This window comes from Cryptomeria japonica, chromosome 3 (assembly GCF_030272615.1).
Source record: "Cryptomeria japonica chromosome 3, Sugi_1.0, whole genome shotgun sequence".
NCBI classification, from domain to species: domain Eukaryota; kingdom Viridiplantae; phylum Streptophyta; class Pinopsida; order Cupressales; family Cupressaceae; genus Cryptomeria; species Cryptomeria japonica.
Window position 1 is genome coordinate 983,789,447 of NC_081407.1, and position 23,011 is coordinate 983,812,457.

The following is a 23,011-nucleotide window of genomic DNA, read 5'->3' on the forward strand; positions in this document are numbered from 1 at the left end:
AAAATAGCAATAACAGAAAGCAAAACAATGTGCACAAGGAACACCAAGAATACCCTGGAAAAACCTCCCTCTTGGAGGTGAAAAACCCAACTATAGATCTCAGATCTTATTATACAATACTCAGAAGTATCTTACAATATTGCTTCAACACTTGAAGCAATCAGAACCAGCAAACTATGCACAATAGGATAACGCCTTCAACCAAGGATATACAAATGATAAATTTATCTCTAAGAATAGGTATATATTGTTAAGGAGGTTCACTGCCCCAAAGATAGTGTTCGCTGCTCTAGGATGAAGATCGTTGTCATTAATGATAGTTCGGAGCCTTCAAATGAAGCTCACTATCCACAAGATGAAGTTCGCTACCCTTGAGGATAGTTCACTATCTCTAGAATGAAGATCGTTGTCATCAATGATAGTTCGAAGCCTTCAAATGAAGCTCGCTGTCCACAAGATGATGTTCGCTACCCTTGAGGATAGTTTGTTGTCTCTAGAATCTTCTTCACTGTCACTGCAAGATGGTTCGCTATCCTTAAATTATAGTTCACTGACTCAGAGAACAATTTGTTGAATGAAGGAGATAATTTTCTGATTGAAGACAATTCACTAAGTGTGTATGGATACAATGACTAAGCCTTGTATATATATGTGACTCAGCCTCCCAATTCACTCTAGGTCGGCCCTTTCAACTTGGCACCAAAACATAGGGTTAAGATTACAAGATACATAAGATAGGGCCTGCCCTATTCACAAGTTACATTCAATATAGGACCACAAGTTACATCGCCCAATTAGGGTCACACCAAATTACAAGTTACATCTATAGGGCCTGTCCTATCCACAAGTTACATTATATATAGGTCTTGCCCAATATTCATAGCAAGACATAATTACAAGTTACATGTATTTGGGCCCAGCCCTAAGTGGTTCGGATTGCATGAGAGGTAATACATAGGAATTTTAATTGCCATTGACAACATTAAAATTCAATAGTCAGGTATCTGGGCTAGCTACAATTTTCAATACTCCCTCTTAGCTAGGGAGGATAGCTGCCACTTGTCATGATCCATTCATGACCTTCATCTTGCATTGTCCACAAGGATGAGTGTATAAACTCCATAGAGTATACCTGTAATAAAACACATAAATATCATGAACTCATTTCATAATGTCCATCTTGCATTGCCCGCAAAGGATGGATCCACCTTGCATTACCCGCAGAGGGTGACTCCACCTTGCATTACCCGCAGAGGATGGAAGAGGTCTTACAACTCAGCCTTCTCCCAGATGAAATATACAATGTCACCTTGCATTGCCCGCAGAGGGTGGAAGATGCAAACTAAATTGCATCACTAGGATTGCCCGCAGAGGGTGACCCCACCTTGCATTGCCCGCAAAGGGTGGAAGATGCAAACTAAATTGCATCACTAGGATTGAGACTCCCTCTCAATCAATACTGTGTTCTCCACAATTTCAAGCTTCTCTCTGAAGTACTCAAACTTCACTTGAGCTAGACGCTTCGTGAGAACATCTAAAACCTATTCATCAGTGCTGATATATTTCAGTTGGATGGCACCTCTTTGTGCCATATCACGAACATAGTGATAATGAGTTTCCACGTGTTTTGACCTGTCATGAAACACGAGATTATTAGACATACAACTCTGATTATCACAATAAATAACAGTGGATTCCCAAGGTTGTCCAAACAACCCAGCAAGAAGTTTGCGAAACCAAACTGCTTCTCTAGTTGCCACACTTGAAGCTATGTATTCAGCTTGAGGAATGTTTCTTACTGACCCAAGAGATCATAGCGGAACCCAAGCTGAAACAAATTCCTGAAGTGCTTTTTCTGTCAATAACACTACCAGCCCAATCAGAATTAGAGTAGCCTTCCAAATTGATCATTGTGTTGATTGAATACTTCAGCCCATAGCCAACTGTTCCACGCAAGTATCTCAGGATGTGCTTGGCTGCCACCAAGTGAACATGCTTTGGATGGTTCATGAATTGGCTAAGTGCACTCACTCCATAGCAAATATCTGGTCTAGTGTTAACTAGATACATCAAGAATTCAATCAACTGCCTGTACTCTGAAGGATCTGCAAAATCAGAATTAGCTACAGAAATACTCAACTTCTTTAAGTTAGTTTCCATAGGAGTAGATATAGATTTACAATCCATCATATCAATGATATATTTTCTTGACTAAGGATAAGATCTTTGCCATACTTCTAGTTCTAAACAGTAATGCAATAGGCCTAGATCCTTCATTCGAAATTCAGTGGCTAATTCTTTCTTACATCCAATGATGAGACTATCTCCAAGAGTTAGAAATAAATCATTCACATATATATAAGAAACAGAATTAGCAGTTCACTATTGAATACTTTTAAAGTGAAGATTAGAATCAGCATCATTCTTGCAAGATCCTAAACTAATCAAATACTTGACAATATTCTCATACCAAGTTCAAGAAGCTTGCTTAAGACGGTAAAGAGCTTTTCTTTAATCTGCACACATGAGATTCTCTATCTTGATTCTCATAACCTTCTAGTCATTCAATATCGACAACATTAAGAAAAAAGTCTTTATATCTAACTTCCAGCCTACAGCATTAGCTATAGTGGTTCTAATATTAGTATATCTAGCAGCAAGAGCAAATGTTTCCTTCTAACTATGAGCTACGCATCTAGCTTCATATTTTCAAAAACTTCCATATGGAACTCCCTCTTGATTCTTAATATAAAACTGTGGTAATCAAGTCTCATGAAGATTGCATAATATAAGAATCAATCAAGGAAGGCGGCCATAAATCAAAGATGAGAAATGTCAATCTTTTCCTTACTTCACTTTTACGAAATGGACCCATAGCACAATCATTATGATCAATGCATACCTTCAAGTGAAGAAACCAAGCTTCCTCTTAAGCTTGTAGGCATGGTAATTCAAGAATCTCTTGAAGAGAAGCATCAACATGAGTAACTTATCTCCTTATTGACTAGACTTCCACCATTGACAACATATGCCAAGATTGCTCAAAAGGATATTGCCAGTCTATGATCAACTTCAACCATAGTGTAAATACACAACATTCTAAAATTGTTTTCCATATTTGAATAACAGAGAGTTAGCTAAATCAGAAAACTAAGGCAAGTGTATGACTTCAAAAAACATTTTACAAAATCCATAAGCAAGGTATATAAGCCAAATTGTCTTTCCAACCAATGCGTAAAATCAAATATGAGTATCAACCACTCAAAAAGGATACACATTGTAGTTGAGCACAAGCATATGATCGAAAGCCAACTTCAATAAGTTATATACCTCATTCATCTTAGGTTTCATCATCAAGAGAATATTTACTTCAAATAATGTAATAGGCAGTATGCTTAAATTGAAGAGATAATGTCACGCTTAAATTGAAGAGATAATGTCACAATGAATATTATGTGAGGATGATGAAAGCCATGACAAAAAATGCATTAGAGCTAACGGCAATCCTCTACACAAGAGGAGCAGAGCAAGGTTAAAATAAAAGTATAACAAGGATCATGAGAGCTTTTACAAAGAGCTGATGAGAACCAAGAGTTGCACAGTCACAACCCTACATGACAACTTTATCCAAACATAAAACACTCATAGAACAGAAGATACAGCCCATAAAAGATTTGATGCAAATCAAGAGACACACCATAAGAGTATATAATTCCAAAGCTGCAAGACTATTGATCATTTCAAGACTTCGATAGAATACGGTGTATCAGAACTATGCAGCAAGTATCATAGAGGATCAGATCATAATATGAAGATAGTAAGGTCATCATTGGGCATAGATACTAAATAGGATGACTAAGACATCTTAGCTTTACATGCCTACCACACCAATAACTAAGGTTCCATGTTTCTGAATCTCCTATAAATTTATTCATCTTCCTATTTGTGCTTGCTATTATATCCATCATAATACTCCTAGATTTATATCTGAATACACATGTTTAAGTCTTAAGTGCCAAGGATGTATTTAGATCAATGCATAAACCACATCAAATAGGTTGAGAGATAAACATACTCAAAATAGAGAGTAGGGCATAACTAACTTCAATAATTCAAACAGGATTAGAACAAATTCTTAACACAAAAACAAAGCTCGAACTAGGGTGATTGTTACAAACCCTAGGAAGATAGTTATGCAACCCTTAGAGGAATACTGAGATCTGAAAACAAGTGCACAAACCGCCATATGAAAGCACCCTCAAATGAAGTAGTTAACAAGCAAGAGTACTTTGTGCACTAGATAAGACACCAATGACAATAAGGCAATCAGATGCAAATCTCCAAACCAAGTGGACCCTACAATTGAGAATAGAGGAATGAGAACACCTGAAATCTTATTCTTGCTATCATCCCATCGACGCCCTCAAGTTGCCAACAGGTATATTGTCCAAATTTGTTGCCGATTCATGCTAGCCCTAGTCCTACAAAAGAAGTAATACAAGATCTACCTTCAAGCTGTTAGGCTTTATAGAAAGAACCTGCTCTGATACCATGTTAATTTTAGGATCAGACTGTAGAAAAAAATAGCAATAACAGAAAGCAAAACAATGTGCACAAGGAACACCAAGAATACCCTGGGAAAACCTCCCTCTTGTAGGTGAAAAACCCAGCTATAGATCTCAAATCTTATTATGCAATAATCAGAAGTATCTTACAATATGGCTTCAACACTTGAAGCAATCAGAACCAGCAAACTATGCACAATAGGATAACGCCTTCAACCAAGGATATACAAATGATAAACTTATCTCTAAGAATAGGTATCTGCTGTTAAGGAGGTTCGCTGCCCCAGAGATAGTGTTGGCTGCTCTAGAATGAAGATCGCTATCATTGATGATAGTTCGGAGCCTTCAAATGAAGCCCGTTGTCCACAAGATGAAGTTCGCTACCCTTGAGAATAGTTCGTTGTATCTAGAATGAAGATCGTTGTCATCAATGATAGTTTGAAGCCTTCAAATGAAGCTCGTTGTCCACAAGATGAAGTTCGCTACCCTTGAGGACAGTTCGTTGTCTCTAGAATCTTCTTCATTGTCACAGCAAGATGGTTCGCTATCCTTAAATTATAGTTCACTGACTCAAAGAACAATTTGTTGAATGAAGGAGATAATTTTCTGATTGAAGACAATTCGCTAAGTGTGTATGGATACAATGACTAAGCCTTGTATATATATGTGACTCAGCCTCCCAATTCACTCTAGGCCGGCCTTTTCAACTTGGAGCCAAAACATAGGGTTAAGATTACAAGATACATAAGATAGGGCCTGCCCTATTCACAAGTTACAAGTTACATTCAATATAGGACCACAAGTTACATCGCCCAATTAGGGTCAAACCAAATTACAAGTTACATTTATAGGGCCTGTCCTATCCACAAATTACATTATATATAGGTCTTGCCCAATATTCATAGCAAGACATAATTACAAGTTACATGTATTTGGGCCCAGCCCTAAGTGGTTCGGATTGCATGAGGTAATACATAGGAATTTTAATTGTCATTGACAACATTAAAATTCAATAGTCAAGTATCCGAGCTAGCTACAATTTTCAACACAAAATGGCATCCACTTGTGCATGCCAGTTTTGTCTTGTCCTGAGCTTTGGAGAGAGAAAATCTTCTTACTTGGCCAATTTTCCTTATACCTTGAAATTCTTCACCTTGGGCACATTTCTTCCCCGAGGAAGGAATTTCTTCAAGCTTTAGCCAAATTTAACACTTTCTTGGAATTTTGTCCTGAAGGAAGGAATTTCCAACACTTAATCAATTTTTTACTTTTACTGGAATTCTATCCTGAAGGAAGGAAATTCCAACACAGTCATTTTTTTCACTTTTCCTGGAATTTTGTCCTGAAGGGAGGAAATTCCAACACTTAGTCAATTTTTTCACTTTTCCTAGAATTTTGTCTTTAAGGGAGGAAATTTCAACACTTAGTCAACATATTTCCTATCAGACATTTCCAGGCCCGTAACATTCCAGCTATGTATGTGCATCATCGTAAAAACTTATTTGGAGGAGGGTTTTTGGTTCTTGTACAATCTATTGAAGCATTCAGGAACCTCATTAACTTTCTTACTATTATCATTGGAGAGAGATTGTCTATCAAATGTTTTTCTTTTCTTTCTCAATTTTTTACTAACCACTTCAATGAATTGCTCATCATTACTACTATTAACTAAGCCATCTGAGCCAAAGGGTACAATCTGCCTATCAAAGGAACCGTCCACCACGGAGTTCATGATACCAGGTAAGGGATTACTCACCCTCAAATCATATGGGACTAGGGTGGCATTTCTTAAAAGATCAGCCTTCTCCTTAATATTTGCAAGAGCAATCTATTGGGCGTTTAACCTGGGTTGGAGAGAGGGATTCACAGCCCTTCCTTGATCAAGGAAATGAGGATCAAAATGTACTGATTGACACTCGCCAAGGTTCTTGGGGGGATCATTAATGAGGGGGGGCTTGAACAACCTCATATTCATCCTCAAACAGAGGATTTGAAAGACTAACAAATTTATTTCCATTACTATCACCAGTAGAGCATTCTAGGCCAGATTTAACAGTCTCTTTACCCATGTCGGAATGAGTATCCACAGGTACAGAGACCCCCTCTTTCGAGGAGGAAACAACTTTTGGCATTCTGCTATAATCACTTCTCAACTTATTAGTATCATCAATATTAAAATTAGCATTGTGAGATTTCTTCAGAGAAGGGCAGTCTTTTCTCAAATGTCCATTATTTTTACAGAAGAAACATGCCCCCAAATTACCCAACAAGGACACTTCCCAAGCATAGTTTTCCCCTTCAAATTCCAGAGAGATAATGTCAGGAAACACTATCTCGGGGTCAAGAGCAACGAGTGCCCGAGCATTCAAATGGGGGAGGGTAGTTCTCAAGCCCTCGACTTGCAGAACGGAGCCCAGGGACTTCAAAATCTAAGAGATGAAAGGCCAAAATTCGGGCTGCAGATTTTCAATTTCAACCCAATTGGGGGATGAATGAGCAATAACCTGCTCTACATTCCCTTTGGGGGACCAAGGAAAAGCCCTAAACAAAGAGCGCCCGACATTCCAAAAAAAAATTTCAAGACTCTATCTTGCATATTATGAGATTTAAAGAAAATTAAAAACAAGCCCTTCTGAATCATTTTGCAGAAATTAACATGAATTCCTAATTTTTTACCCCACACATTAGCAATCCAATCATCAAAAAATTTCCTCGAAGGCAACGATTCTCTATCCATGCATACAAAGAAAACTGCAATATTTCTTAAACGAGATTGCTCGGCCCTAATAGCCTTAACCATATCCTCATTAGGCGGCAGGGAGAGGGTTTTCAACCCAAGAGGACGAGACTTACCATTTCCTCCTTCTCCGGGGTCGTCCGCCGCTATATCATCCCCGGGTTCACGTCTATCTCCATCGATTGTGGCTCCTCCCGAGGCGGTCTCCGTGTCCATGCGCTTGGGCCTACAAAAGGATCCATTAAAACATGCAGAAGGCGGACAAATGGTGGCCGAATGCTCTGAAACCATGGCCTTGTAAGAGAGTTTTTCATGCTCTTCCTTCTGCAGACTGACGGCCTCATTTCCCAGACCCCCCTCATTATTAATGATGCCATTCTCATCATTCCTTCGAGAGGGATCTTCATTACTCAGACTACCCATCAATCTCGCACGAGCATCCTCAATGAAAGGGCACGAACGAAACCTAAGTCCAGAGGCAAATCGGCACAAAAGAAAACAAGCATGCCGAAGGAAGAAGAAAAATAAAGAAGAGAACAGAGCACGACAAAGGCAAACACGATGCGAAAAAAGAAAATCAATCCCTTCAAAATTAAAAACCGCACGGGGAAGAGGACACGCATCACACGATAAGACACCACGATGACCTCACAAGCGAACGCCAACAGACTGGCTCGAAATCCGAGGAAGGTGACAGGGCATCCTCCCTAGATCCATACAAGTTGCAGAGCGCCTATGCCAATCCTATTGTAATCATATCACATGTAATAGTATCCTAGCTAATTAATTTCATTATTCATAGTTCTTAATATAGATAACAAACTCTGCTACTATTTCAATTTTAAGGGAGAAAGTTTACATATGTTATCAAAGCGCTTAGAGACCAACTACAATAGGTTCCCTCAAAGTTTACAGATCCAAGCCCTTACCTATCTTGGGTCTATACCCTCAAGGCTTATGGGTCGCTGATCCCCACCCTATCTTGGGACTTAACCTATTGCTTGGATTTAGACTGCCCCTCTTTGGAACATCTCAATTCCATCTTCTTAAATACCGAAAGCAATAACATGATTTAGACTATAAGTATATATATTTCTTATGTATTATGAATATATATATATGAAATTAAGTATGACTGTCATACATGTTGCAGTCCATATTATTATTACTATTAATTCTGCATAAGAACATTATTGGGCTTCATATATTAAGCATACTTATTAAAAAATATAATATTATCATAACTGAATACTATTCATTATAATATTTAACTTAAGATTCTAAAACTAGTTTGGAAGACAAAACTTATCTGGATAACTTCCTCCGATTTGTATACCTGACGTATATGCCTTAATGTTACAATTTGTCGTCACATATAATCTGATTAGTCTTCAGTCTGATATATATATATTCTGATTTATTTCCCTGTCTTCACATAATTCTCTTCCTATCATATAGATTATTAATACCCCCATTGTCTGAAAGCATTAGTTATATTTAAAGGTTGTGAGGCCAGACAGATCTGACATGCGTCAGATATGGTCTGCCACTGCATAGGAAATTAGGAATGACTGACATACTTATTGCAATCTATATTAATATTAATATTAAATTCTGCATAAAACATTATCAGACTTATTACATTTTACAAACCGCCCCCCCCCCCCCAAGTATTTCTATCTTAAATGACATATATATATTATTTTTACCCTTACATGGAAGGGCCACATCTCTTTGCATTGTTCACGTATCACACCGCTACGTGAATGGTCATGTGCATCATATTGTAATTATCGATTGGCATTGGTCAACCAATTCAAACCCAATCATTGAATACTACCGATTAGTTAATAACTATCGGTTAGACTAAATATCGCTGTGTCAATTATAAAGCGATTTAATACAGCTGATTGCTAATGACTATTAGTTAGATGAAATACAGATATGTGAAATAACAACTTAATACCATCGATTAGTTAATGAATATCAGATGTGATGAATTGTTTTATAAGTATCGGTCCATTATGGTTTTAAGTTTCTTTGATATGTGTCACCTAGTCTCTTCGATACTTGTTACATATTATCATTTAGTTTTCTGATCTCATCAAAATATCTTCACAATGTCAATAAAGAGGAATCGGGCTGTATTGTCTTCAACCAATAAGCTATGACGGACGTCTTGGTCTGCAACGTCTTCACTGTCCTTGTATAATCACAGTATATAGTGTTGTTTCTATCTATCTATCTATATATATATATATAATGATCAAGGAGGGGTCATGACAAAGCACCTAACTTTGTTGAGTTTTGCTCTTTGGGGATAGTAGAGTGCCTAAGGCAAGAAATTTGTTGCTGAAGAGTCAAGATATTGCGAAATCATTGAAGAAAAACTTGCAACAGGCACAAAAGCAGCAAAAGTTCAATGTTGCATTGAATTGAACACAATTTCGAGGTGGGTAATATGGTTTACTTGAGGCTCTAGCCATATAGACAATCCACTCTTAAGAAGAGTGGGTCAAAGAAGTTTAAGCCATAGTTTTATGGTCCTTCCAGAGTCTCCAAGAGGATTGGAAAAGTAGCTTATGAGCTACAGTTACCAGCTAGAAGCAGAGTGCATAATGTGTTTCATGTGTCTAGGCTCAAAAAGGCACTTGGGCATAATGTGATTCCCTCATCAAAGTTGCCATCATTAGATGAGGACAGGAAGTTAATCTTGATTCCATAGGCCATTATAGATTACAGCGAGCGTACTCTGCAGAAAAAGCTCATAAAAGACTACTTGAATAAATGGAAGAATGTAATGTCCCCTTTTTGAAATAGGATTTAATAAAAAATAATAATAATAAAATTAAAATATAAAAGAATAAAAATTAAATTAAATTAAAATATAATATCATTAAAATTTAATTAAGTTTAATGAATGGTCAAAAGGCATGAAATAAAAAGTTGTGACTCCCTCCAACATGAGATATAAAAGGGAGAAGATAACTTCATTTGAAAGGGGATATGGAGGAAGGAAGAAAGAATGGAGCATGTGACTTAAGAAAGGATTAATGGAAGGAAGAAAGGAATGAGAAGTAAATAAGGAAGTGACTCTTCCAAAGGGTGCTAATTGTGAAAGGTTGTCTCTTTCAAAGGGCAAAAAATTGCGAAGGGTTGTACTATTTCAAAGGGTAATAATTGTGAAAGGTTGTGACTCAAAAGGTAGACATGATGAAGAGGTGTGACCTCTCCCTCACATTGGAGATATAAAAGGAAGAAAATTTCATTTGAGGAAGACATCCAAGGGAGATCCATTTGAAAAATAATTTATTACTCTTAAAAACAGCAATGGAGGGTGGTGACTCAATTCTTATAAAAGGTGGTGACACTTTCACCAATAAACTATAAAGGAAAATCATTCCAGGCATTCAAGGATCTCTTATCAATCATCACTCATAGATCCACAAAAGCAATCATCAATTATCAAATCAAGCAAACAATCAATCAGCAAATTAAATCTATCAAATTAGCATTCATTCAATCATCATTCACCAATATATCAAACCAGCATTCATTACATCATCAATCATCAATCATCAGTCATCAATCATCTAATCAACAATCACTTAATCATCACTCACCAATACCTCAAATCATACAATCAAAGGAATTCATTCAATTAATCAATCATTCAACAACAATCAACAATCATCAAGTGAAATGGAATCATCAAGTCTGATTTGGAGAAGAATTAAGAAATAAACCTAAATTAGAAATTAAGAACAGCAGTCTATAATAAAAAGGAAAGTAATTGGTATGCAAATATTATTGTATTAATCTCCAGATAAATCTCTTAGGAAGATGTTGCAGTACCGATCTTCCATCATCAAGCATGCCACCCCAAGTTGGATGGAATGGAGGTCCTGCCATACTTGTGGGCCAAGGGGCCGAATGACTCGGAGGCTCGTTTTGTGCCCTTGAGCTTGGTTGAGGAAGATAGTCTCCCAGCATCCTAACAAGAAATATAAGATTAGTAATTATTCATTTGATTTTCCTACAAACAATCATATAAGGGATTAGTGAGGAAACGTGGTAGGGAGATGCAGCTGTACCGGTTCCCTCAATTAAATAGACCACCCCAAGTTGGTTTGCTTGTGGGCCAAGGGGTTGAATTGACTTGGATGGTCATTCCGCACTCTTGAGCTTAGTTATGGGGGCAGTCTCTGAGCGTCCTATCGTGCTTTCCCATCAAATTCCTAATATGGTTGGCTGTTGGAAAAAGTTATAATATGAATCCCAATGCATTTAGGATGTTTTATTTTCAATAGGGATTATTCATGATCATAATGTTTGATGTTAATGATGTTGAGACATGGACCAGCTAGGACTCGAACCTAGGACCTTCCATACGCTGCTGGAGTGCTCTACCACTGAGCTACTGGCCCCTTTTGGACCAGTCCATCGTCGGTCCGGGTGTGGCTTATTTCCAACACCAACACCCCCCCTTAAGCCACACCTCTCGTGTGCTTGGGGCTCCTAGCCTGGACCTAGCTCTGGTACCATGTAAATGTTATTGCAATTTCCAATTTAATGAACAAGTTATATGCAAGATGGTGTATTTAAGATTCTGGTATCATGACTATGACAATAATATTGTTGTCTTCAATATTGTAACAAGAATAGTAATAATATTGAAGATCTTTCTTTGCTGCAGGTATGGAGGATGAACATGTATCGATTTCAATGCCATCCCCTTTCTTTTGAATGGTATAATCCTATGTAGAGTAAGATTATGAAACCTCATAAGGAATGCTGACCATCATAAGAAATGAGATGATAGATATGGTAACTTTATCTTCCCTAGCTAAGAGGGAGTGTTGATTCAAGTAGCATCGATCAGATAAAACCGTATACCTATCTATTTACATCAAATGAAGAAAGACTGTAATGCAGATATATGATTCATATGAACGATTTATATATCGAACCTCTTCATTATCGAATTGCAATTAAATACATGTCCAAAACATTACCAATATATAATCGGGTCATATTAGAATTGACCTGAATTATATATCGGTAATGTTTTGGACATGTATTTAATTGCAATTCGATAATGAAGAGGTTCGATATATAAATCATTCATATGAATTATATATCTGCATTACCGCCTTTCTTTATTTGATGTAAATAGACAGGTATACGGTTTTATCTGATCAATGCTACTTGAATCAACACTCCCTCTTAGCTAGGGAAGATAAAGTTACCATATCTATACGTTGCTGGAGTGCTCTACCACTGAGCTACTGGCCCCTTTTGGACCAGTCCATCGTCGGTCCGGGTGTGGCTTATTTCCAACACCAACACCCCCCCTTAAGCCACACCTCTCGTGTGCTTGGGGCTCCTAGCCTGGACCTAGCTCAGATACCATGTAAATGTTATTGCAATTTCCAATTTAATGAACAAGTTATATGCAAGATGGTGTATTTAAGATTTTGGTATCATGACTATGACATTAATATTGTTGTCTTCAATATTGTAACAAGAATAGTAATAATATTGAAGATCTTTCTTTGCTGCAGGTATCGAGGATGAACATGTATCGATTTCAATGTCATCCCCTTTCTTTTGAATGATGCATATATAGTAAGGTAGTCACGATCAAGTGGCACCTTGATCAGACATGTCCGACCAAGATGTCACTTGGTCATGACTCTTCCAAATGTCAACCGATCCATTCGGTGTCTATGATAACTAATCGGTGCCATTGTAAATTATAACAGATCGATATAAACACACCTGATAATGAATCGGTATCAAGTCAAACAAGCCCGATAACTAATTCGGGTCAATTCTAATATAACCCAATTATATATCGGTAATGTTTTGGACATGTTTTTAATTGCAATTCGCTAATGAAGAGGTTCGATATATAAATCATTCATATGAATTATATATCTGCATTACCGTCTTTCTTCATTTGATGTAAATAGATAGGTATACGGTTTTATCTTATCGATGCTACTTGAATCAACACTCCCTCTTAGCTAGGGAAGATAAAGTTACCATATCTATCATCTCATTTCTTATGATGGTCAGGATTCCTTATGAGGTTTCATAATCTTACTCTACATAGGATTATACCATTCAAATATGAAGTATCACCTAAAAACGTGATACAAGGGGTTAGTCATATTGTAATGACATGATATCACCTAAGCACATGATGTCAGTATTGCCTACACACGCAATACTTAAGGATAATCATATGAAAATAATTAAATTTTCAACATATCCAAGTTGTGATAAGTGCACTAGCATTCTATTTCAAATGTAATATCACAACACAATCATGGCACATCCATGACATACCAGAGATCCTATCACGATAACTGGTTTGAACATCATAAGATCGTCACCTTATGATGTTCCCATACAAGTGTACAATATTTGAGAAGTCGTCACTTCTTGAATATGAACACAGGGGGTTACACCCATAGAAGTCCTAACACGACAAAGAAGTTTACACATTAAACATCTTATTAATATGCAAGTATAGCTTACAAAACAGATTACCTTTCTATCATACCCAAACCCCTTTTCTGAAGTGATTAACCTTCACTTTGGAAAGGGGTTTGGTCAGAATATCTGCAGTCTGGTCTCCTATATTCACATACTCCTATTGGATCACATTTTTGTCTACCATATCTCACATGTAATGGTATGGAATCTCAATATGCTTGGATCTATCATGGAACACTCGATTCACTGAGAGTTTTATGTAGCTTTGATTGTCGCAATGGATAATAGTAGGTTTCATAGGATCACCAAACAATCCCACAAGTAACTTTCTAAGCCACACTGCTTCTCGGGCAGCCATGGAGGCCGCAATGTATTCGGCCTCGGTGGAACTTTGCGCTACAGAAGACTGCTTTTTGCTGATCCAGGATATCATAGCTGATCCCAAACTGAAGCAGCACCCAGAGGTGCTTTTCCTGTCAGTCACACTTCCAGCCCAATCTAAATCTGTGAATCCGTGTAGATTAAGATCAACTTTCTCATACTTGAGACTAAGATTTAAGGTGCCTTGTAAATATCTCATAATGTGTTTTACTGCAACCAGGTGTATCTCCTTTGGCTCACACATAAACTGACTCAAAGCATTCACTACATAGCAGATATCTGGCCTTGTATTTACCAGGTACATAAGAGACCCAATCATCTGCCTGTATAGAGTGGGGTCAGTAGAAGGTGATTCTGCTGCTGCTTCTTTAAGTTTATGAAGATTGGTTTCCATTGGAGCGGTCATGGGTCTGCAGTTTAGCATTCCAAATCTCTTCAGGATGTCCAAGGTATACTTGCCTTGGTTTAGAACAATGTTATTAGAATTATGCCATACTTCCAACCCTAGGAAATAATGAAGGAATCCCAAGTCCTTCATATCAAATTCTTTGGATAGATCTTTCTTGCATTGATCTATAAGGTGATCTTCTCCTGTGATTAATAAGTCATCAACATATAAAATCAATATTAACATATCACCTTTGTTCTGTTTGTAGTAGAGATTAGGATCTGCATCATTTTTAGAGAAGCCTAGTTTTGATAGATATGTGTCAATTCTTTCATATCAGGCCCTGGGAGCTTGTTTAAGCCCATATAGAGCTTTCTTGAGTCTACACACATGAGACTCTGCATGATAAATCTCAAACCCTTCAGGTTGCTCTAGGTATACTTCTTCAGAGATCTCTCCATTAAGAAAAGTTGTCTTTACATCCATTTGATGTACCTTCCATCCCTTTGCTGCTGCAATGGCTAGCACAGTCCTTACTGAGGTATATCTGGCTACGGAAGCAAATGTTTCTTCATAATCTATTCCTTCCTTTTGAGAGAACCCTCTAGCTACAAATCTTGACTTATGTTTTTCAATACTGCCATCTGCTGCATGTTTGATCTTAAAAAGCCATTTAGAAGAAACAATAGATTTCTTAGTTGGCCTAGGAACAATCTCCCATACATCATTTTTCATTATGGATTGATACTCCTCAGACATAGCATCCTTCCATACTTGATGTTTAAAGGCATCAGTTACATTGTCAGGTTCATTTTTAGATAGATCATTCATAAGAGCAACATAGCTAGTAAATTTATTAGGCTTTTTGCTTTCTCTGAAGGTTTCTGAAGGAGCAGCAAACCTCTGAGCTTCTTCTACTGTTTTGGTGGCCCATAGTGGTCTTTTCTTGAGATTTCTAGGTGAGTGTTCATTTTCATTTTCAGTTTCATCTAGATTCTCCTCTGAAACTCAAGAGCAGGATCTTCATCTAAGTTAGAAGTAGGGACATAGATTTCAGGTTCTATGGAGCTCTGAGCTCTTTTGAAGGCTAAGTCCTCCTCAAAGATTACATCCCTACTTAGTTCAATATTTCTTTGACCAGGTACATAGATTTTGTAGGCTTTGGAGGTTTCACTATATCCTACAAGCATTCCTCTTTTTCCAGAAGGCTCTAGTTATAGTCTTTTTTCTTTAGGTACATGGATATAGACAGGACACCCAAATATCCTAAGGTGGCTGATATCTAGCTTAATTTTAGTGAATACTTCCTCAGGAGTTTTATCTTCAAGATGGGAGTGTGGGCATCTGTTATGTATATATATAGTGGTGCTGGATGATTCTGCCCAGAGATTTGTGTTAAGGTTTTGATCTAGAATCATGGCCTTGGCAGCTTCGACTATAGTCCTATTTTTCCTTTCAGCTACCCCATTTTGTTGGGGGTTATAAGGTATATTAAGCTCCCTCTTAATCCCATTATCTCTACAAAATTATTTAAACGAATCTTATGTGTATTCTCCCCCATTGTTAGTTCTTAGGGTTTTAACTTTGTTTCATGAGTAGTTTTTAGTTAGTGATTTAAATTCTTTAAACCTGGAGAGGATCTCTTCTGATTCTTTACATTTCAAAAAGTAGATCCAAGTCTTCCTAGAGTAGTAATCAACAAATATTACATAATACAAGAATCCCCCTAGAGAGGGTACGGACATAGGTCTACATACATCAGAATGAACTAACTCTAGAACTTTACTAGTTTTCCTAGTACTATTTTGGAATGTACCCTTGGTATTTTTACTTAGGGCACATCCTTTGCATGCCCCTAAATGATCTTGCTTTAACTTGGGTAGACCTGTGACAAGGTTTCCCATTGAAGATAAAGCCCTAAAATTCAGATGGCCTAATCTTCTATGCCAAACTTCATTTGCATTAGTGGCTTCATGGATTAGGGCTAGGTTGGGTTCTATGCACAGCTCATACAAATAGCCCTGTCTCTATCCAATGGTCTTTGCCTTCTTGATGGAAGAGTTCTTTGGCCAAGCCAATACTCTGTTGTCCATGAATGTCACTCTGTATCCGTTATCTTCCAGTGTCGATATAGAGACTAGATTCCTTTTGATGTCAGGGTCATATAGTACTCCTTCGAGCCGCAAGGATATGCCTGTCTTCAATTTGATGGTGCAAGTTCCCATTCCTCTAACTGGATGTGTGGAGTCATCTCCGATGGTTACTTCCTCATCACTCTCCTCTGTCATGGAGTCAAGTACTTCTCTAAACCCTGTGATGTGCCTGGATGAACCACTGTTAATCACCCATGAGTTGATCTTGTTAGAATCTTGGCTTGTGAGTGCCGAGTAGAGTACATATTTTCCGAAGTCATCTTCCCCTGTAGTCTTTCCTGCTTTGGCAAATGTAGCATGTTGCTTGGTTCTTTCCGGGCACTTTGCAACATAGTGTCCGAACTGATCACATCTGTAACATTGGATGTGAGATAAGTCCTTCTTTGAAGTGTTCTCGCCTTGACGACCTTTTCTCTTCCTAAACTGCCTTTTCTTGTTTTGCTTGGTGGAGTTAGTGTTTAGGACTTGTAGGTCTTCATCTATATTCTTATGTTTCATTCCTTTCTTATTCAGTCTAGATTCCTCTTGGAGACAGTCATCTCTTAGTCTTTCAAACTCAAGATATTTGTCCCTTGCACTAATGCCCTGGACAAATGTTTCCCATGCACTAGGTAACCCATCTAGAGCAATGAGTGTTAACTCTTTGCTCTGGATCTCGTATCCTAGGGTTGCTAGTTCATCTCTTAGAGTTGAGATCCTCATGAAGTAGGCGTTTACCGTCTCTCCTTTGTTCATGGTTATATGATTGATTTCTCGTCTCAAGGCCAGAGTTCGACTTGCATTTGATATCTCAAATGTGTTCACAAGTGCTTTGAACATTTCAAAAGCCGTTTCATGTTTCTTTATAATGGGCATTATGTTATTTCTCACCCCATCAACAATAATCTTGATTGCTTTTTCATTTCCTTCTATCCATGATGCTTTGTCAGGTTCAGTCTCTAGTTCCGTAGATTCAGTCTTGATAAAAGTTTCGACTTTGCTCTCCCTTAGAATCGTCTTGATTCTGAACTTCCATGCGGAGAAATCATCACCCACACCAAGTCTATCTTTGAATCTCATAGCATTGGCCATTAGAGAAATAGGATGCTTGATATAAACTAGTTCTTAAATTTTCCACAAAATTGAATAGCCTCAGGTTCGATAACTTGGCTCTGATACCATGTTGAGACATGGACCAGCTAGGACTCGAACCTAGGACCTTCCATACGCTGCTGGAGTGCTCTACCACTGAGCTACTGGCCCCTTTTGGACCAGTCCATCGTCGGTCCGGGTGTGGCTTATTTCCAACACCAACAAATGAATTACAATTTTCTAAGTTTAATTGCAATTATGTAATTTAATCATAGAATAATCTTTGTAAATAAATTGTATTGTTTGAATTGTTATTTTTGGGCAAAAATAGGTATATCCCCAAAGGTGACATTACAAAGAACTTGTTGGTAAAGGATGCAATGTGAGAAAATGAGCAAATCTTACATCATCCAAAGTTGGAATTGCTTTGGGACAAGCAATTCTGGGGAGGGCAAACTGTAACATCCCCTTCCTAAGCACTTCGGCATGGTGGACCGTTAGCCTATTCAATTGGTTCTCGTAGGCTAATGAGTTAGGATTAGGGGACTCATAATAACAATTTAATACAGCTAATTTGGTGATCACGGGTGTTTTATTGAGCTCAAGCAGTGGAGATTTGCATAGCACCCTTTTCTGGAGTGGTTTTGGACAATTTTCCCATACTATTTTTAGTACGTGTCAAGTTGTACACCAGCTTGGTCAGTTGACAAAGTTTCTATTTTGGGAATGTCAGTGGATGCATTGGATATTGATATTAAGATTTTAATGTGGTTTAGTGTATTTAATTTTAATAACATTAAGTTATAAAGATGAATTAAATAATTATCTTTATCATTATTTAATTTTTTTATATTTGTCTATATGGGCACCCAAAGTATTTTAAGTGTTTTATGGCAAATATTAATAAAGCAGCTCTATGGGATTGAGCGCCTCTATTGGAGACATAAGGTGTTCAATTAAAATTTAAGAAGGTGTGAAACCTAGAAGGAATGTGGGGGTTTTGGTCTCTTCACACTTGGTTTATTATTTTGAGAGCAGATTTGGCTGGTTGAACTTTTTCATCATGTGGCTTTGTGAGGATGAAAACCCTCGCAAGGAACATCCTCTACATTAGTGGAAGGTCTAATCTAGAAGATTCATTGATGATTTCACTCAGGAATCACAGTTGGGCTTTATTGTTGAAGATTTCTATTTCTAATCTCTATTTAGAAATCACAGAAGATCAGAAATTTACTGTGAAGGCAAAGTTGGAAGCATTGGAGATATAATTTACGGATTATACATCTTATTTTATTGGCTGTACATCCTAATAGCTGGTCGCTCTATTCATGTGGCTGGTCGTACAGGCTAGTGAAGGGCAATTTGATTTCCTCAAGGTGGCATCTGGTTTTCTGGCAGGTATCTTGGAGCATTTTGGATGCCTAGGGTTTGGCAATCCAATCGTATTTAGTTTGCAACATTTGGAGTTCTTCAGGAGGTGATATCTAGGGCTTATGAAGCCAGTTTGTTGGGTTTCTGCTGTTTATCATCATTTGAAATCCGCAAATAAATCTGTCTGATATTGCATTGTAATGTTATTTCACCATCTGGGTATCTCCAGTTTTGATGATTTATTGCTGTTTATGAATACTTCGAAAATATTATATTTGGGTTGTTATTTCAATTATTTCGTTGCTGCAAATAAATCTATTGTTATACCACTTTCTACATCTCCATCTACTTCTATAAAACTATTCAAAACGGAAAACACAAAAAAAAACAGGGTGCATATTACACGACCAAACTCTTGAGTACATCCAATAGCAGGTAAAAAATATTAGGTTAGGAGAGAACCCTTAGAGCTGGAAGAGTGACTGAGATTAAATCCTTAAATGCGGTTGAACAAAATTATATTAAAATACACAACTGACCAAAGTTTGTCAACACAACTCAAAGTACATCCAATTATAATAAAAAAATAGCAGGGTAGGAAAGAACCCTATGTTCCTATGAACACAAAAAGTGAGACTAAAACAAAAGAAAAAATAAGCAATGCAAGAGCAGGTAAAACCAAAGCAAGGAGAGGATCCCTCAAGAGTCTCTGTACAATCTTACAAACAGTGATACCTCCCTTGAATTTAATTGTAGATTAACAAACTAAAGATAAAATGCTCCTCGTCCTCTACCTCCCCAAGAAAACAAAGGCAGAAAAACCTACCTCCACATGGAATATGGTGATCTATTCCAACTTACAACTGATGAGAGAATGCACTCTTAGATACCAAGAGGGATCCTCGTGCCATTTAAACAAGCATGTTGAATACACCTAGGAGGAATAATGGTGCCATTCAAAATCTATGAAACATGCTTGACGTAGAAAGTCATTCTGGGGCTAAGAGATAATGTTGAGAGAAGTCTAGAAGTTTTGAATATACTATCTGCAAAGTCATTCTGGGGCTAAGAGATAATGTTGAGAGAAGTCTAGAAGTTTTGAATATACTATCTGCGTACGTCCTCTCTCTAGCCACCCATTGATCGGCTTACTGAGTAAACAGAAAGGAGAAGCATCCAGTAAGTATCTTAAAGAAGGAAGCTGATAAATAAGGTAACGAAGCAGACAAGTTACAGAAATTGATTGCATCGACACCTAGTGATAAATTATCGATTAAAAAAAGCCAATTATGGGAATACGTGCATGCCAACACCTAGCGAATCTTAAATGAGAAAATACTCTCTGAAACAACTAAATTACAGAAGTTCCATTTAGGATCTAGGAAAGATTAAGGAGAGGATCGATCTGAAAACAGAAGAGTGTTTCACAAATATAGCCAAAATAAAATTGGTTTCGTTTTCCAGTTTGGACAAGCCTTTGAGACAGGTTTTGCCCCACATAAGCATACCAGATGACCACAAACCCCCTTTAGAACTATAAATTGCAACAAAATTCCTCAAACTAGCAGGCGGACAAAAGAAACGGAGGAAACACTTGTGTGCATCCAATGTATAACACTTTATAGTTCACTGAGATCAGCCATTGGAAAGAGGAGCACAATGTATTAGAATAGCCCTAAAGAGAGAAGTAAAGTACCATGATGGTCTTAATTATGCTAAAGATACTGAATAAACAAAATTGGAATATCATGATTTGCCAAAATCAATAAAAATTTGGAAAATTACAAAAGAAAACAGAACGTAAGGGCAGTACCTGTGAGGGACATGGTCTAAGCACGGCTGAACTCGTTTCAAATTTACAAGGTACCCGCCAAAATCTTCCTTGAATTTATTAACCGCGTCGATCATAACAGCCGCGTCCCTCTGTGAACTGATGTGATCAGAAACCCTGTTCCAAAGCTTGAAAATGAAATATATTCCGAAGCACAAGATTCTAACCTTGTAAACGCATTCCGAAAGAACCATGGAGCACAATATATGCTGCAAATCGGTAATTCCGTCTGCTTTCACGGCTATGCACAACGCCTGGAGCTCCTCAATTATTCGATTCCACTCTTCCTCCAACTTTTGCTCTGCGAGCCTTCGATTCTGTTCTTCCAATTTTCGCTTCCCTTCGTCAGATGGCAGGGTTTCTAAGCCAAGTTTCCGTCGGAACCATGCAAGCTTCGAGGTTTCCATGATCATTTATTTATTTACAGGCATGAGAACGTATATCTGTTTCAGGGCAACAAATTGTAAGCTGCAGATATGACAGCTTTGCCACGCAATTCGACCAGATGCCCTGCGTTTTTATTAGCTCTAAGCCGGCGGTCATATGAGCTTTATATATGTTCTTCGACGTTAAGCTTTTGGAAAACCAAAAGCTAACGTGTTTCCGTCATTGTCCATTGTCCATGCAGAAAGAAAAGAAAGAAAGAAATTTATTTTAATGTTCACGAGATTTAATAAAATCTATGGAACAGCATATCAGATCTAACTGATTTCTCTGAATCTGTCTGTTTTTTGTGTAAAATGCTGACAAGTGGTCCCAACCTCTCAACAAAATCATTGCTGAAAAAATCATACCCAGATCCCTCAGTCAATAATTTATTATACTTGTCCCTAACATCTTTGAAGGCGTTGCACTCTAAAATGAAGTGTTTTTCGGTTTCAACTTTCCCAGATGTGCAAAAAATACACACTCTTTCCTCCCAAGTTTATTTTGGTCTTTTCCAACAACCGGTTTCACTACGGAGCTGATGCGAGTTAGTTCTTAATTGAGCAATAATACACTTAGCTTTCCACGAAATATTAGCCCTTATATAAGCTTTTTGATGATGATCAAAAGTAGGATTAAACTCCGTGATATAATATTTTTTCTTTCTCGCTAACTCATTACCCCAAGCCCATTTGTGAAACTTATCCATAACAAAAGTCTTTATCCCTTTACTATTTGTGGGGCACGAATTTAGGTAGATATTCCATTTACTCAACCATTTGATGTTTTGTTGCATCCAAGTCTTCTTTCTTTTGCACAAGGTGTCATTGAAAACCGCTTTAGGTCATATGCCTTCCTCCATTTGCCCAATTCTTTTGATATACCTAATGAGACGAACCATAGCAATAGCTTCAATAGGAGCAGCCCCAATCTCACTCAACATGATATCATAAGGAACCGTATTTTTAATCTTGGACTTGCTTGTTATCAAGCGCTTTTGGATTTGCTCAATTTGCTTCCACTATGAACTTGAAGTGTTGTTGGCCCATAATTCACAACCATAGAGAATAACAGGAATAACTAAAAGCCCAGAAAGAGTTTGGGAGGCCTTCCAATCCCAAAGCTCTACTTATCTACATCTGTTATGAAGAGCATACCAAGCTTTCCAACCACCTAGGATTCTCTTCTTCCTGCAACCATCCCAATTTAGATTTTTGTTGAAGTCAATCTCAAGATATTTATAGTCTACAACTTCTTCAAGAATACTGCCTTCAAAGTAGAACTTATGCTGGTTTCGTTTCTACTTATTAGAGAAAACCATGATTTTTGTCTTGTTGATATTGACTTGCATCCCGACCGTTCTGCAAAAGTGCTCTAAAACATACAAATGCTCTTGCAAACCAAGAGTTGTTTTAGCAATAAGAATGAGGTCTTCCGCATAAAGCAAAAGTTTTATCACAAATTCACCCAGACGAACACCATCACCATCCTGAGAGTTTAACCACTCTTCCAACTTGTCAATGTATATACCAAACAACGTAGGAGATAACGGACACCCTTGCTTGACCCCGATATCGCTTCTAA

The 23,011-nt window shown here is 37.6% G+C and overlaps 1 protein-coding gene across 3 annotated transcripts in view; it reads right to left on the reverse strand.

Annotated features, from left to right (window-relative positions):
* The window catches only part of LOC131076201 (uncharacterized), a 109,903-nt gene extending 88,181 nt beyond the window's left edge, over nucleotides 1-21,722 (reverse strand). For 2 of the 3 annotated variants that reach the window (XM_058013256.2, XM_058013255.2), the window contains exons 1-2: nucleotides 21,169-21,703; nucleotides 20,984-21,093 (exon numbers count right to left, since the gene is read on the reverse strand). In XM_058013256.2, the coding sequence (XP_057869239.1) occupies nucleotides 20,984-20,996 (13 nt within the window). In that variant the 5' untranslated portion in view covers nucleotides 20,997-21,093; nucleotides 21,169-21,703. Of the gene's footprint in view, nucleotides 1-20,983; nucleotides 21,094-21,168 lie in introns of all 3 variants that reach the window. The other variant, XM_058013257.2, reaches the window with a different exon arrangement.
* Between the last annotated feature and the right edge of the window lie 1,289 nt (nucleotides 21,723-23,011).